Below are 17,824 nucleotides of genomic sequence, written 5' to 3' on the forward strand. Positions count from 1 at the left end.
CAGCTGTCCAATGTTACCATATTTCAATGTCATTTTACGTTGGATTTTAACCACCCTAGAAAGTTTTGTTGTGATTTGTAAAGAAATTATGCTGTGACACAGATTCGTAGGTTTTCCTAATTAAAGAACACATTTTAATTGACAGTTCTGAGCAGTTTTCAATTCTGTACCGCACTGTGCTGTGAAGCTGGAATGATTTTTGTTATTCAGTGTTTATGAGATTGATTTGGTATAAGATGGTGATGATCTATGAATGTTTTTGTTGCTGTTGCTAACAATAGTGTGCAATACTTAACAAATGGATTCCCCCCCCCCCGGTTTAAAGCTAGTTTAAAGGTTAGCAACTTCAATTAACAAAGGGATTCATTATCCCTTAGTAAAAGTCACATAATGTACTGTACAAAAGAATTAGCTTGGATCCAGCAAATCTTTAATACAAACTTTCATGGGCGTAGCCAGGATTTTTATTGGGGGGCAGGCCTTTTGTTGGGGGGGAAGAACCTCAGTTAGCTATGGATTGGGGCAGGGCAGCTGCCACTCCCTGCCCTCCATTGGCTACACCCATGCAAACTTTAGTACTCATTCCTTACAAGTGCACGGATCTCTAATTTCTGCCAAACCCATACTGTAAATCATAGCTGAGTGGCGCACAGCACAATGGCCCATCTACTGGCAAGAGACAGGCAAAGGAACATCACTCAGCAGATTCTTGGTTCACTACTGGGCTAGATGGCAAAATAGTCTGCCCTCGTATAAGGCAACTTCTTATACTCTACCCAGTGCATCACAGAACAATGCTAAGAGAAATGTAAACCTGTTTTACAAGCTGCCTTGGACTTTTGGACTTACTGCAATTTTGGCCTTGATGCTAGCCAGCTTTTCCTGGGCAGCAGCAAGCTCGGCATTAGCTTTGTTGAGAGCCTGCCGCTTGGGCTCCACATCGCAATACACCTCATGGAAGTGCACTATGTTGATGACCCAGGAGCAGAGGCCAGCAGCTGCATAGGACTTAGACGTCACCAGCTCAGGCTTGAACTCCGGGTCCTGCAGATAGGGCTGAAGGGCTCGGAGGCAGTTCTCATGTATATTCTCTTTGTTGAAGTGGATCAAGGAATCCAGGAAGCCGTCCACTTTTGTCATGGCCACTTTGGCTGCTTTCCAGGTCCTGTCCTTGGGCACCTTCCCGCCAGGAGCCATGAGTACCATCACGGCAGCAGTGACATTGCTGACAGCGGAAGGTGGCGATCCAAACGACTTCAGTTCTGTCAGATTGGTCTGAAAAGGAGCGGGGAGGAGAAACCAAAGTTGTTAGATGAAAATGAATGGGTTTTCTTTTTACTTTGCTGGTAATGGAGTCAAGCTCCAGAGCCATCAATCTGAGAGAGGAGCTTTGAAGCCAGGAGCAGCACTGTGAATTTTAAATATTATGACTCATCGGACGTAAAGCAATGAATCCCTCTAGTGGCACAGGGGCCTCTGCCGGCTTGTTAGATAAGAGCCAGTCATGTTCCTTCAGCATTTCAGCCCAACTCACAGGCCATTAAAAATGCACAATATTACAGATTTAACCAGTATGAAAAACAACAATGACCAAAAAAAAACTACTATGCCTTGAAATCAACAAGATATGTCTGAAGCTGCAAAAGGGCTTTAAAATGTGCCTCTTAATTGAGAGTTCTCATAAAGGTGGCTGCCTTATAAATCTTTATGCATTTTAATGCAAGGTGGATTCGGGCCAATACAGCTCCACAGAATGGTCTCTGAAAATCCTGCTGTGTTGTGGCTACATCCACAGGGAGAGGCAATTGTGGGTAGCATCAGGCCACATGCTGAAACTGATCCTGCAGTGTCCTCACACAACCCCCACCCCTCCTGCCCATGTTTATTTGGTAGCAAGGCCACCACAAGGTTACATACGCAGTGCGGTCAGTCACTACACACAAGAAACTTTGCATGTGAACCATATCCAAGATAAGGAAATAATGCCATCTGGTGCTGGGTCATCTAAATCCACCCTTGCAATAACATTTTATTTAAGTAGGATGCTTGAATCCTAGATAAAATGTGGGGCTGTGCTCTCTGAGCATAACCCCAGAAAAAGTTAAGCCTTTTAAAGTTCCATAGATTTCAGTGGGGGGTGTTTAAGCCTGTCGGGCTAACTCTTCCACTGAATCAATGCAATTTAAAATGTGCTTAATATGACAGACGTATGCCCTCCATTTGAATGTCCCTTTCACTGATTTTTTTTTTTTTAGCTTTTTGCCTTCTGTCATAGAATAACCTTTCTGCTGTGCCACACACATACACCCATCCCTGTGTAACAAGAAAGCAACAAACTAAAGTGCTTGGTTTCATTTCTACAGTGGGATTTTTAAAATACAAATAAATAAATAAATCATATTAATACAGCCAAGCTATGAAAGGGCTGCCATTTTAAAATCACCACATGATACCTGTTTCTCATTAATTGACCCATAAATTTCCTCAAAGCCATTTTTAAATTCCTCTGCGCTGGAAATAGCCAGTGTTAAGGCTCCTCTTGTCATGCGCAGGTTAATTCTGAAGCAGAATTCCACCTACCCATCATGGAACTGATAGCACAGGATGCTAAGCAGGTAACCTCCAAAGAACAGAGATGGCTGCAACTGATATAAACACACAGACAACACTGGCTATATTCCAAAGAAGCGATCCTGCCAAAGATCTGTCACATCAAACTGAGAAGAAATGTGTGCATAATGCTGACATCCAGCAAATGTGAAAGCCCTGGCAGAGCAAGCCATACACCACACTGGGGATTCCTGCCCCAATAACCTCTCGGCACATTTGTTCTTCATATATCATCTCCCCAATGACACTGAGGTCTACAGAAGAAAATTACTTTATCCCTGAGGGGCAGGGCATGGTGAAGCATACCTGTAGCATGGGGTGGTCACTTGAAAATCCTTAGGGTCTCTCCGGATTATTGTGTCTGGTGCCAGATGACTATGTCAATTGCTTGGTATGTATAGACTTACACAATTTGAGCAGCAGAACCAATTTGGTCATGAAGATAACCTTGATTCCAGGACTGAGCTTGGGGGAAAAAACCAATGCTACCAATTAACACCAGAAGTTCACTATGGGCAGCATCAAATGGCTAGTGCCAATGGTATCATAGATCTTCCTGGCTTTGGTCATGATGACTCTATGATGCTACCTCTGGAATCAGAGGCAGTATGCCCCAATTGTCAGTTAACTGGTGGAAGTGGTGGGCTGTTGCCCTTGTGTCCTGCTTATGAAATTCCCAGCAGCATCTGGATGGACTCTGTGGGAACTCAATAAGCAGAGACAGCATTATAGCCGGATCCAGTAGGGTTCTTCTTATGTTCAGAACCTGAGGGAATATGAGCAAATCTGCATGAAACGAAGCAAGGTGTGTAAAGCCATTTCCAGATCCCAACATGCTCACCACTGGAATTCGTTTCAAGTAGCTCTAAGAAATGATGCCTCTGTCACTACTAGTGAACGGGGGAAGTGCCAGAGAGAAAGCAGCTTGAGTTGCATTGTTAAGTTGAAGTCCTGTACCTGAAACCCTGTCATGGGGTGGGGGGAGGCGTTTCAGCTGCAAACTGACTACATGCTCCCCACTCAGCTAAAACCCTTCTGGCAATGCCACTCCTGAACTAAGGTTTGAATTATTTGCCTGACAGCAGAGTCTACCTGGAGCTGAAGCGCTTTCATTTATTTGCTTGTTAGGAACAATGACATCTGTTTTAAGGCCACACAGACAGCAGCCTGCTGTGCCGCGGGCTTTGAATTATTTTGCTAACAGATTAACAGTATGAATGGGCTGGGTGCAAGCAGCAGCCACCTACAGTGCTGGCTGCAGAACTCAATAGCTCCATCTCAGGGCCAAGACAGACTTTTACATTTTAAATTCCCAGCGTGGGAGTGGGGGAAATCTGGCACTAACAGGGCTTACCTGCCTAAAGTTAATTGTGGCATGGGAGCAATTTTCATCCAACTTGCAGCTTGGGGGTGGGAACTTAAACCTTGCCTCCCTGTATTGTGTTATCCCAATGAAAAACCTCTCCTGAGAATGCCAAATAAATTCTAAAAACAAACAAACAAACCTTAAGGTGTACACTAGCCATGCAATTGAAATAACACCTGTTTTGGCTCTCAGCAAAGTCCTTTGGGTGAGAGAGAGAGAGGGTGTCGATGTCTACCAGTCTGACATTCGGTGTGAATCTTTCTGGAAAGGGGAGAGAAAGTTCTACAGGTCTGTTCCCACAACCCTTGGTACACAGCAGCCCCGAGACCAAGTGAATGCACACTGCAGCTGAATGGGTGGCAAATCAGTCACTTCCTTGCTTCATCATGCACTCCAATCAGCACACAATGAAACACCAACTGAGTGCTGAAGCATCCAGCCACAAAGTGTGTCACTCAACCTTCATACTGATTAGGAACAGTTATCTGAGCTGGCCATACATTTCTCCCCCCTTCTTCCTGAAATATCCCTACTCCCCAGCTGGATTTATTGTTCATATCGTCCTTAGGACGTAGGGTAGATTACACCACTTTGTGATGTCCAGGAGTGAGTGCCAATCCTTAATGTATCCAAAAGGGGACATATCGGCAGGCACAAGGAAACCCCATTTGAAGAAGTACAAAAAGAAAGGGAAATGGAACAAGGAATTTTGGAAGGAAGCATGGCTGAGTGACTCAAATACTGATCAGAAGCACTCCACATTGCAATGTTTTGTTGCAGATCTCACTTCTATTTTTGAATACCAGCTACAGATAACACAGCATGGCCATTGCCTTCTTGGTCTGCCTGTGAGCTTCCAAGCACATCAGCCTTGAAAACAAATACAAGACCAGGTGGAGATTAAGGTGATCCAGCAAGCAATCCTTATGGTCTTAAGAGCTTTGTACCAATGTTTGCCATTCATTTTCACCCAAGAAACTGTGCAACTGGTAGAGTACACCCATTCCCATAAAAGCAGCAGGGAAACACTGGCCAATTACCAGAAAGCACCAAAGGAATATTCATCTTCACAAAGTCCAACTATCTTGAAGGCCAGATGAAGAATATGGGGTAGCAGAGATTTCTCTTTTTAAAAATAAAAATAAATCCCCATTATCAGACTAATACGTGTATTAAGGAGAAAATATGGGTGGCATTTTTCTAATTGAACTATGTATGCCTAAAATTGATCAGACAGCAACACAACTGAAATGCAAAGCCCAGATAATCTATTTGGACACCCACCAATCTTCCTTGTTCCAACCTCCCTTCCTCAGCAATCTATATTTCCCACTGCTTTCTACTAAAGAGCAATGCATATTCATTTTGCTCCGTATGAAAGCACAATGTAAACATATCTGCACTAATGGCTGAAACTTCTTAATAAACACACAAATAGAGCCAATTATTCATGTCAACGGATGGGCTAAACTCTCTGACGCAGGTGAGGAGGAGGATGTGATTTCTGGTGCTCTGTAAATGCTGCTGCCTTGGTCTCCAGGGAAGCTCCAGGCTTCCCATTAATCTTGCCTTAATGAGATGTTATACAGTTTCAGCATGAAACCCAAATTGACAGGATCCAAACATTTTCCTGCTGCATTAGGATTTTGTTTCTAGGCACACGGATCCTGTCAACAGAATCACCATGGCTGCCCTAAAAAACAGAACCAAACAAAAAGCTGCTACTTGCTTTTGTTTGTTTTTAATTGCTTGATCTTTGGGCATTTTTCTTGGTTTAGCCTAACCATGATGGAAGACAGGGAACAATTCAGTCTGTGCATATGCTAAGACGCATTAGCAAATAAGCCTTGACATAGGGATCCTCTCCCCTGCTTTTGGGTATGTTGCAGTCACCCTACAACCCGTTTATTCCAAACCCCATTTTTTTGCTTAAATAGGTTCAGTTATTTGAAATGATTCCATTGCCTGGTTCATAAATCACAGTTAAAAATACACTGTGCTTTAAGGGGAATAAGCAGTGTGGGGGGGGGGTTCATTGCTCAAAAGCCCCTCTTTCACTCCTCTTCTGCTGCTGCCACACTTAGTAAGAAGCAAACCAGAAGCTAGCTCTGCATTATGTGTGAACCAGTAAACATGTGAACCGGTTTGGACAGAAACAAGCCATTACTTTGTACATAATGAGCTAGCCAGCCTCTGGTTTGTTTTCTGCCTGGTATGGCCACAGCAGGAACGAGGAAGAGTGAAGTGGGACTTTTAAGCAGCACGCACTAGCGCTAACATCCTGCTCATTCACAACAAACCATACTTCATGTTGAACTATAGTCTAATGTGACATCCAAACCAGGCCCATGAGTGCAAACACAATAGAACCGATTCTCTGCAAAATATTTCCCAGGTTGGCTTCCTGAGCAGCATCTTTATATCTTGTGTCACCTTTCTTCTTCATTGGGTTGGTTCTGCAATAGATATATGGATGCATAACCAATTCTTACAATGGGACCTCAACAACTAAAGGATGACTCCTTCTCATGTGTACCTATCTAAGCCCATCTTTTGACAGACTGTTCCACTTGCCTCCTCATTCTGAAGTGTGGAGGGCAGCTACAAGAGAGAAGATCTTCTCATTAGTGGTTCTTCCCCAGCTGTAGAGCGCTCTCCCTAGAGAGGCTCACCTGGCCTCCATATTAACATCCCTTTGGTGTCAAGCAAATACCTTTTTCTTGCCCCAGACTTTCTAATGTAGCTTTAACTTAGTTCACTGCTATTATTTGAGTCTCTGCTGTTATAGAGATTTGGTGCATTTTGCACTGTGAGTTTTAACTCTCCGTGTTGTGGTTTTGAAGGATTTTGATTGTTCTCAGCAAAGTGCCACAATTGTTGCATTTGACTGATTTGTTTACATTTGTTTAAACTGCATGTCACCCAGACAACATGGATCATGAGGTGACTCAGAAGTACAATAAACAAAATACATAAAGGTTTCATGTTTACTTGTTCATAGGATTTCTCTCTCTCTCTCTCTCTCTCACACACACACACACACACATAAACACACACACACACACACCACTATGAGCACAAAGCATTATATTGTGTGAAAGAAAATGAAACAAGCATTTCCTGAGCTAAGGTAAGTTATTGCTATGAGTTCACAACTGAGTGATAAATGAGAGGGAATCCACTGGTTTCAAATTTCATCTCAGATAACTGTTGCTACAAATCAAGAGAATGTGCAGTCTGACCCCGCACATGACCTAGAAGTCCCAATGTGTTAAATGGGGCTTCTTCCTAAGCAGGGGCACCAACTTAGACCTCAGGTTATGGGTGCCCAGCGCATGTGACATAGTGTCATGATGTCACATTGTGACGTGATGTCACACACTCCACAGCCTTCGACAGCATTTCTGAGGTCTCGCAAGGCCTCGGACATGACTTCCATTGCTTCGCGAGGCACCAGAAGTTGTGTTGGAGGCCCTGTGGTATTGGTGCTGAGCACCCACAACAAAAATTGTGTGGGTGCTCAGGCCCCCAGGACCCCCTATAGTTGGCACCCCTGTTCCTAAGTAAATATGCACAGCTCCACAGCCCAATTATGAAAATCCCATTTTCACCACCCCAATACCTGTTGCACTGATGTTCAGCTCATAGGATCCCCACAGGCATCTGATTGGCCACTTTAAGAACAGGATGCTGGACTAGATGGGCCATTGGCCTGATTCATCAAGCTCTTCTTGTGGTCTTACCCTGTTGAGTGTGTTGAGGGCTTCCTGGGCAGCTGCAAGGGCTGGTTCAGCTTTTGCCAAGTCCTCCTCACAGTCCCTCTGCTTCTGCTGGACCTCCTGCGTGATCAGGGCTACCTTCTGCTCCTCATCGTCAGCAATAGCCTTCTCCTTGCTGACTTTCTCTGTCTCAATGCCCACCACCTGGATCAGTTTGTCTGCATCTTCATTCTTCTGCTTCAGCTCCACCTCCTGAGCTGCCAACTTTGCCTTTAAATCATCTACCTGGAGTAAAGACGATGCAAACCCAGCCAGAGGGCATGGAATTAGTATTATGGGCACTTAGAGAAAAGGAATGTCTGAAAAGCGGGAGAGGGCAGTGGGGGAGAAGACAAAAGCTCTCAACAGATGTCAAGCCAATGGATTCATTTCTATACAGATGGAGGAGAAAAAAACTGGAACCAGTATTTGGTTCTGGATTTTTAGTGACTACATCCTGGGAACCGAACTTGATAAACTGGAAAGTGAACATCTGCTATGTCACCTGTATTTTGATCTGACATCTGGCTGATAGCTGCATGTAGCATCATATATTTAGGGGGTTCTGTACCTCTTGACCCACACATGAACCAGAAAGTTGTCCCATCATACCTTTTCTATATTCACCCTCTCAACACCTGGCCTTCATTTAATCCTCCTACTATTTCCCCACATAAGGGCAACCCTGCTTCAGCTTCACCCTAATCCTCCTCCTTGAGCTTCTTCTGTCTCCTCTGTACTGGGACAGAAGCTGCTGTATGGGTTGGGTACCAGTGTGTCCTCATCAGTGATCATCTGCTGAAAATATTGGTGGCTTAATTCTGCAGAACAAAAAGAAGGGTTATCAGCATGTGCAGATAAACACCTTCCAGATGCAGCCACTTTATGAGAGCTCAGGAGGCTTGGAACAGCCTCAGCCAACTTAAGCTGTGAGTACATTTCACCTCCCCATTTCTGGGAGAAAGGCTGTCTGCTCTTTCCATCTCAAAACCCAGCTTGACCTCCCCAAAAGCAACCCAGACAGAAACTGGGATATTGTGATTTAACTGTACTCTGAGATAGCTTTTTTCTTGCCCCATACCAAAAACATCCTCATCTCAGCTGACTTAAAAACAACAACATTATTATAGATCAAGATGGTTTCTAACTCCAAGCTGCTATGGAATTTGGGACCTCTTCCTAATAACAACAAACACTCTTCCTTCTTCATGTCACATGCAGCTCTTCCCGCGGTTGATGATGCACTTTCTGTCGTTGGAGAAAAGGTGGGATGTGGCACAATGGCTGAAGAAGACACAAAAAGCAATCTCTTTGGAGATGTGTTTTTTTTTAGGGATGTAGAACTAGTTTCCACATGCTATGACAGCCATACTGCTTTAAATGAAGAACTCTTTCTAGACCCTGTGACAGCACCAGCTTCAATTCCTTTATAAGAACACAACAGCGCTATACAGAACAAATATTCTTTTTATTTAACCTGCAAGGGTAAGCTCTGGAGCTCCAGGGTAAACCTTTGCCTGTCGGGAAAGGCAGACATATAATTGGCCTGGGATTCCGTGCCATTTTCAGCACTGATTTTAAACACCCTGTAATCGCCCTAAAGTAAGTGGCAGGCATTTTGTGTAAGCTCTGAATAGAGCCCTATCCTTTGTATATGCCTTTGCTGAACGGCTAATCCATTTTCATCTCCTGTTGTTCTGCTGGAGGAAGCAAAAATACCCTTAGCTTACTTGGGGGTGCATAAGCACTTTGGTCAGCAAAACTCAGTGGCACGTTTGGCTCATTTACAATTCTTTGGAGATGTGGGGAAATTGAAGGAGGAGAGATTTGGGGGTTTTGGGGGGGGTTTGGAGGGGCTGTTTTTAGATAAGGCTCAGAACCTTCTGCCTATGATAAGTAATTGCATGCTGGATACATGTATGAATAGAAAGTTTATCGGGCTTTAAGTGCTCCGATGAGGCAACCAAGGGATTGACTTGTCAGCTCTACACAACCCTTATAATAGCTATATAAAGGGAGAGGATAGAAACGCAATCCACTGGCTCTCATTGTAAGATGCAATGGCATTTCCAGACAAAGCCTTCTTTTAAAAAATGCAGAGTATACAACAGTAATTGAAGGTTAAAGATTTGACATATTTTTAAAAGGAACGGAAAAAAACCAAGAAAGGCTCCAAAGTATTAAGAACCAGGGTTGTGTTTGAAAGCCAGGAAAATGCAACAAAGCAGAATAATTGTCCCTGTGTATAGATCCTCTGACAAAGGATGGGAAACTGTTTTTAAAGTAGAATAAGCATCATCACTCATGAAAAGCAAACACTGAAACCTTAATACTTAACCCTAAACTAAGCATTGCATGCAAAAATGTGTGGTGAAGATGTTATTCCAGTGGGCAATGTTTGTGTGTGGAGACGCAGCAGTGGAAGGGGCATTTACACTTTCACACCCATCATGTCTTTGTTCCATATTGCTTCCTTCAATGACATTTCCCCCATGAGGCTTCAAATGCATTTCTGTCCTTGCAAACACACATTTGATTGGGGGGGGGGGATATGAAGCAGTGAAATAATGGGTGGAAAAGTACAAATGCCCCCACTTCACTCCCAAATACTGCCAACACAAAGCAGCTTTTCTTGTTCTAAGAGCACCATCAAGCAAATACTTGTAATGTGAAGTTTGGGCATCTAAACCATGTCACTAATACCAAACCAATCTGAGGTGGGGAGTTGAGATGCTAAAATCTGCACCGGTGGCCATAATATTGGGCTAGGATTTGAGCTGGAAACTTAATGTAGGTTTCAATGAAGTATTAGATCTTTATTTTGAAGATGAAGGAGAAAACAAACCCCACATGTTTTGGTCTTAAAACTCTTCCATGAAGTCATATACATATTAGTTTGTTTAGTTCTTGTTTTTATTATGTATTTTGTGTTTTTATCTTGTGAACCACCCTGAGACCTACAAATGAAGGGGTATACAAATTAAACAAATAAATAAATAAATAAATAACAATGGCTGACAAATCATAAGATGACTAACAGGGGCATTAACTGAGGGAAGGTGTGAGAAAGCTTAGTTTCTTTTATGTGAATAGGATTATCTTTTCAACGTGGTCAACAATGGTTGCAAGAGTGTTCAAAAAAAGGAAACAATTTTTTGTTTTCTTCTGGGCTTTCACATAAACTGGTCAGTAAAGGCCCTTCCAAAGACATTGTGGAGGATATGGCTAACAAGCAAAGCAATATATAGGAATGTAGTGGAGGGTAATCATGACCAGACAAGTGGCACAACTTTGGTATGCTTCTTACCCTCTGTGTCGGCCCACAGGGTTGAGCTAACAACCTCACAGCAACCCAACTTGCCTCCACACAGCTCTTCAACCCTGAAAATTAAGGCCTGACCAATCCACATGCTTTGTTTTCCCCTCAACTGAGAAGGGGGAAGATGTGTTTTCTCTGAGGGAACCTTAGATGGATTTGTGGATATTGATGGAAAGGAGAACAAAGCAAGCCAGATACAAGCAAGGCCAGCACTATATAATTCCCAGGGGGACAGAAGGTAAAAATCCTGCACAAAGAGTAGGAGCATTAAGAACAGAGAGGCTTCCCAGTAGGCTCCCAGCAGGCCCTTTTAATCCGATTACCTGTGCCAGGGGTTTCAGGACTACTACATTCACTGCATCAGAAAGGTCAGCAATTAATTGCTACAGCAGGAGAGACTCAAGTCTGGAATTCATTGAAACCTTTTTTTAAAAAACAAAAGAAATGCTAACAGGTTGCCTCAGGGCAGGCACAGGAAGCTAAGTGGAATGCAATTCCCTTCTCATAGGGAGAAGAGTTCTGAAAATGAAATGGTTGCCTGAAAGCTTCTCCTTCCCTGCATGTACTAGCAATACTATACTGTGAAGATCAGGGAAGTCAGGGTTTTTTTTCAGGGGCAACTCACAGGAACTCAGTTCCAGCACTTCTCAAGTGGGCGCCATTGCCATTCTAAGAAAAAACACTAACTGATGTGGAAATAGGGAGAACCAAATTTAAGATTGGGGAAAATGAGAAACTGAGAGAAACCAAAATTGACAGTTTCATATTTTTTGTGGACTGGAGTCCACTTCATTAAATACATGATAAAACAATGCAGCTCTAAAAGATTCACAAAGTGGGGGTGGAATGACCACTGAGAATAGAATTCTGGGTGCACATAGGACTTACAGGGCTCATAGCTGCTTGAGATATTTTCTCTGGCAGCCTGACCCCAGCCCTTGGCATTTTCAGTATGCCAGCAGATGTTCGTAAGGCATACTGTTCGTAAGGCATTTCTCAGTCACAAAGACTGTTCCATACATTATCCAGGGAAGAGACTGAAATATTTAAAATGTATTGATGGCGTCATTTTGCAAGAGTGAACAAGTATGTGGGTACGAAGAGCAACATGTGAACCTGGGCTTGTGGTTCATTCCCCACAAAACAACAACAACTGGTAAGCCAAGAACAAACCTTGGTTGTAGAAAAAGTAACTGATCATGACAAGATAAAGGGATAAAGATTAAGAAGTCCTTTTTCATCTGGTACCTTTTTACTAAATTTGTAACTCATCGAGGTGGCTCTTTCTCCTTCCCCCACCTTGCCAGATTCACATTGTCCTCTGTGGTCTGATATGATACTCAAGAATTTCTACTCTCTTGCTTAATTTCATATACATTGGTTTATGCAGGTTTTATCCAAATGTAGGCTAATGTCCGCAGTACAGTACTCGCCTCTACTTTGCAATGTCTCTTACTTGTACCAATGTTTTCTTTTATAATGTTATGCTTTATATGTCATGGAATACAATATTCTATTGGGGGGGAACTTTCAATAAATGTCTATTGCAAAAGGAAAAAGAACCAACTTTGAACTCACAGTTTGTTTGAAATGAGGCAAACCACGAGGCTGACTTTGCATACAACTCTAAGGCAAACCACAGCTTAGCTTCCAGTAGTGCCAGAAGAGGAGCAAAACATCCACAATTTATTGCTTTGCATACACACATGCTTAACTTGTTCATGCGTAGCTGTGGTTTAGCTTAGTGCTATGTGCAAACTGGGTCTTAATAACTTCCATCTTCAAGAAGCATAGCAGTTGCTTCAGTAAAAAGAACAAGACGATGTTAGAGCAGGAATTAAATTCACCCTACGTTCTGGCACAGCTCCAGTTTTTTTAATCAGCCCACAGGCCCATCCACCTCATTATCTGATCTGTGAAAGCAGTAGGGTGCAGTGCTTCTGGGAAGAAAGCATTCAGCTTGACAATGGCAGGGGTGAGGCAAACTGCCATGTTAATGTATCACGCACACACACACCCCAAATTCATTACAGATAGCAAACAACAACTTATATAAATCCAATTTATATATGTAAGGCTGAAGGTAGTCCTCTTTGCACACACATACAGGCAAACAGCAGTCTAAGATACACAGTAATAGTAATACAGAAAAGACCCACACATATAATGGTTTGTTTCATATGTGCTTCTAAAGGGTACAGGATGCCATAATGGAGAAGGAAGTTGTGTGTGTGTGTGTGTGTGTAGATAGATATTCTTTTCATCTCCTACCTTTACAATATTTGCATTATTTTGCATCCTACTTAGCAACAAAGGCCTCCTCACCTGTGCAGATGTGCTGCTAAGCTTCTGCAGGCCATTCTCTAGCCGCTCCATTTTTGCTGTCAGTTCCTTCTCCTTTTTAAGCAGCAAATTCTGATAGAGCTTAATCTGTTCCAAGAATGACTTGGGGGTGGTGTAGTTATAACGGCGTTCATTACTCAGGTAAGAACGGGACATTTCATTAACACTGGTGTGCACATAAGCCATGAACTTGCTTATGGATTCCTTCACTGAAGCCTAAAAATAAAATGGAAGAGAAAATATTTTGAGCCAAATGGCTAAGTGCCCTATGAACATGCCTGAAATAATATGGCAGCTTAGTTACCAAGCCTCACAACTACAGCAATGACATTCCAGAAGCTGGGCCTTGCGTGAGTCATCTTCTCAAGGACCTCCTTGGGTTTTGAATCTCAGTAAAGGAAAGAAGTTATGTGGGAAGCAGACCTCAAATAATTGCTTACCTCAATAGTTTCTGTCCCTTGCAAGAAACGCAGGCTGACTGACTCCAGAGCTTCTCGGGGCCACTCATGGAACCAATCTATTGCTGTACAGTTAACAATGGCTGGGAACTTCCGACTACGAACTCTCAGCTTGTTTCCCACTGGGGAAAAGCAAAGAGCAACCTGAAGGAACGGAAAACAGGTCCTGAGAAACTGAGAAAGCAAGATTTGAAGGAATAGGACTTTCAGCCATTTTGTGTTCAGTATTTGGTTGTAAAATGGTGACATTTGCTTTAGACATTCCCCTGCACTGGCAGATCAAAAGCTCAGAGGAAGGTTAAAAACACAAGAGGAAGTTTTTGCTCAGGATGTTGTGCACAGGAAAGTCAAAAGTTCAGCCTAGAGACAAGGTAGTTACATGGAGAAAGAAATTTAATCAGAAAAACGTTTTAACCGATTGTACATAACTAAATGCACAAATTTTGTACAGATGACAATCTAGAAAATGTAGATACAAATATGTGAAGAGCTGCAAGAGAGAGAAAGGGCCAAAATGCTTTAAGAGGGCCCAAGCTGTTAGAAGACAGCAGGAGAAACAAAGACCACAAACAGACAGAATCTGTTCTGGTGGATGCAAATGGTTAAATATTAGTTTGATAAGGAGCACAAGTCTATAATAGATACAGCTGGATGTGTTGATCTCTGTTTACTTTTTATTTGCTCTCTTGGGTATCTACTCAAGCTGTAAAATTTTATTTCTCCAACAAACAATTTTTTAAAAAAAACTTGTTGCCTTACTAGAAACATCAGTAAAATCATTGTGGGGGAGGGGGGTTTAACTGAGAGTTAATTGCCATACCACTCTACCCAGTATAGGAAGTAAGTAACAAAAGGTTAAATGACTATTTAGCAGAGGCAAACTGAGGGAAAGGTGTCAACCTGGTGGCAGCAATACACTTATCAAGTAGGGAAGGATTTGTTTGACTGGTTTGATTGCCTCCCTTCTCTCAAACAGTGCAGGCTGCAGTCCATGCCAGTGCAAGTAGATAAAATAGGTACTGCTGAAGTGGGAAGGTAAGCAGCGTTTCCATGCCCCCTGGCACTCGTCACGGTCCTCTGTGTGTGAGAAGCATTTTAGTCATGCTGGCCACATGATCCAGAATGATGTCTGTGGACAAATGCCGGCTCCCTCTGCCTGAAAAGCGAGATGAGCACCGCACCCCATAGTCACCTTTGACTCGACTTAACTATCCAGGGGTCCTTTACCTTTTTTACTTTTACCACGCAGTAACACCACACAAATGGGACCCAGGTGGCGCTGTGGGTTAAACCACAGAGTCTAGGGCTTGCTGATCAGAAGGTCGGCGGTTTGAATCCCTGCCACGGGGTGAGCTCCCGTTGCTCGGTCCCAGCTCCTGCCCACCTAGCAGTTCGAAAGCACATCAAAGTGCAAGTAGATAAATAGGGACCGCTCCAGCGGGAAGGTAAACGGCGTTTCCGTGCGCTGCTCTGGTTCGCCAGAAGCGGCTTTGTCATGCTGGCCACATGACCCGGAAGCTGTCTGTGGACAAACACCGGCTCCCTTGGCCTATAGAGCGAGATGAGCGCCGCAACCCCAGAGTCGGACACGACTGGACCTGATGGTCAGGGGTCCCTTTACCTTTTAACACCACACAAAAACGTTACAGTGGTATGGCTTGTCCTTACGGCTTTCCAGCCATGCCAGAAGCTGACTTACAGCAAGTTCCAAAAAATGCATGGCACGGAAACACAGTTCAGAAACAAAAGGCACACTTATCTAAGGGCTTCGCCACACAGTCATTTCGCTCCCCCACCCCCCAAATACATGTGTGGTTCTTACTCGTGTTTTAGGTAGGATCCAGACAATTTCCCTTGATTTAATGTTTCTGTTGCAGGGATATCACATTTTCTTAGCACTCAAATGTGAATACATTTGGGAGGAAATTGCTTAGTAAATTTATTGCAAAAAGCCAGCCAACAGAAATAGCTGTTGGAAGCGCAAGATCCTTTATTTTTCAAAGCATAACTGAAAAGCATCAGCAGATGACTGGTCCTTGGGGACCACAGTCTTACCTTGAGCTGCCGTCTAACTCTATCAATAAAGAATTTCCAACAGGCCTCCCTGGTGTCCATCAATCCTTGGGCTTTTACTTCATTCCTCATATTACCAATGATATTTTCAACTTCATCATCAGGAAAAAGATCAGGAATTTCTCCTGGAAACAAAGAGGTAATTTTACCCATTGTGATCTTTGCATCATTGGTAAAATGACTTCTGCACAGAGCAGAACATCTGCACACAGCTGTTGAGTGGGAAAGAGTCTAAAGCAAAACAGTTATAACCATACTAACAAGCCCACTTGATTTCGTCTCAATGGGCCTCTAGGTAAGCCCACAGGGACTAACCTTGCAGCTGAATTATTTCTACAGTAGGTATTTGATAAAATAGAAAGAGTACACCGAGAAGCACCTTGGGGCTGTTAACACATCTCCCAAGATAAAGAAATAAAGCAAAGAAACAGAAGAAACAGTGAGGTGCAAACTGAAAATCAGCATTATAGAAAGAGCCATTTGTCATCATTCCACATCCCGGATGTAAATCGTTTCTTGCAGCCAAGGCAGAAAGATAACCACCCAAAGTTACCACTACGTCTATATACCAAATAGGCACCAAAGAGGCTATGTTTATATTCTGAAATTATGGAAAAGAGCACTTTGGGCTCATGAGCTCCCTGGTGTGGCCACACGGTAAAGACTGGAGCCCTTTGCTTCCGTTATCTGCCAACCCAATCACTCATTTCACCTGAATCAAGAACTTTTGTGCATGAGGGAATCAAGCCGGGATCATAAATCACAGTCTGAGGTTGGCCATTTTGCCAAACTAACCACTCTTTGTCCGGATTCAGACATAATGAATAATCTTCCTCATGGCTGTGCCAGAGAGGAGGCCACATATTTTAGCATCATGTGAGAACCAGGCCTGTATATCTTTTTATCTTTCTAAAACATTCATATTCCTATTAAACACCAGAAATAACTTTCTGATAGTAAGAGCTATTTTTCAGTGCAATGGATTCCCTTGGGAGGTTGTAGACTCTTCTTCACTGGGGGGGGGGGGGTGGGTAAGCAGAGGTTGGATGGCCATCTGTCATGGATGCTTTAGTTGAGATTCCTGCATTGCAGGGGCTGGACTAGATGACCCTCTGGGTACCTTCCAACTCCCCAGTTCTAGGATTCTACATCAGGCAACTTACAACCATTAAAATCATATCACAACAGCGATATCACAAACCAACCAACAGTAAAGCACAATAAAATTCTTAAAACACAGCTCAGCACGTTGATAAAAGGTAAAAACAGGAAGATGAGAGGGGAGAAGAATACTTGGAGCATGCAAAGTCAGTAGGGGAGTAAAAATCTTCAGGGTTGTTGTTTGAATTAAGATAGCAAGAAAAATGCTATTGCTATCTGAAAGGAATGGGCCGTATGTTTAGGGACATAACAAAAACCCAGTCACCAGCTGATCTAAGCTGATCTGAGTGAGTCTTGAATATAGCCATAGCATCTACCATGGATGGCCTTCTCCGGGGTTTTATCTAAAGAAGTCATCTCATGAACATAAGGACTTCCACTTGCACAACAGAACTTCCCCTCTATTTCCTCCCCCCCCCCCGCTCTAATCTGCTCTGTGGTTCCCCAACAACTCTCCAGAGCTGATTGGAGGGGGTACAAGGAGAGGATAAGGAGGGGACAGCCTGATGAGGAAGCAGAAGACCTTATGGTAAAAGGAGAAGTTAACTGGATGCAACTCATTGTGCTCACATTCCAAGAGTTTACTTCCAGGTAAGTAGGTAGCACTCTGAATGTGTGTGTGTGTGTGCATATCTGCGCACCCGCATGAAAGATGGATTCTGAAATAGGAACAGGAAATCTGTGGCCTTTTAGATACTGTTGGACTCCGACTCCTTTTAGCTGGAGTCTGCATAGC

At 43.2% G+C, this 17,824-nt stretch overlaps 1 protein-coding gene across 1 annotated transcript in view; it reads right to left on the bottom strand.

The window, feature by feature from the left end:
* DNAH9 (dynein axonemal heavy chain 9) overlaps positions 1–17,824 on the bottom strand; it is a 146,056-nt gene that overhangs the window by 73,792 nt on the left and 54,440 nt on the right. The window contains exons 23-27 of the mRNA XM_033139585.1: positions 15,910–16,052; positions 13,837–13,998; positions 13,379–13,612; positions 7,720–7,980; positions 850–1,275 (exon numbers count right to left, since the gene is read on the bottom strand). Of these exons, the coding sequence (XP_032995476.1) occupies positions 850–1,275; positions 7,720–7,980; positions 13,379–13,612; positions 13,837–13,998; positions 15,910–16,052 (1,226 nt within the window). The remainder of the gene's footprint in view (positions 1–849; positions 1,276–7,719; positions 7,981–13,378; positions 13,613–13,836; positions 13,999–15,909; positions 16,053–17,824) is intronic.

Source organism: Lacerta agilis, chromosome 2 (genome assembly GCF_009819535.1).
Source record: "Lacerta agilis isolate rLacAgi1 chromosome 2, rLacAgi1.pri, whole genome shotgun sequence".
Classification (NCBI taxonomy): domain Eukaryota; kingdom Metazoa; phylum Chordata; class Lepidosauria; order Squamata; family Lacertidae; genus Lacerta; species Lacerta agilis.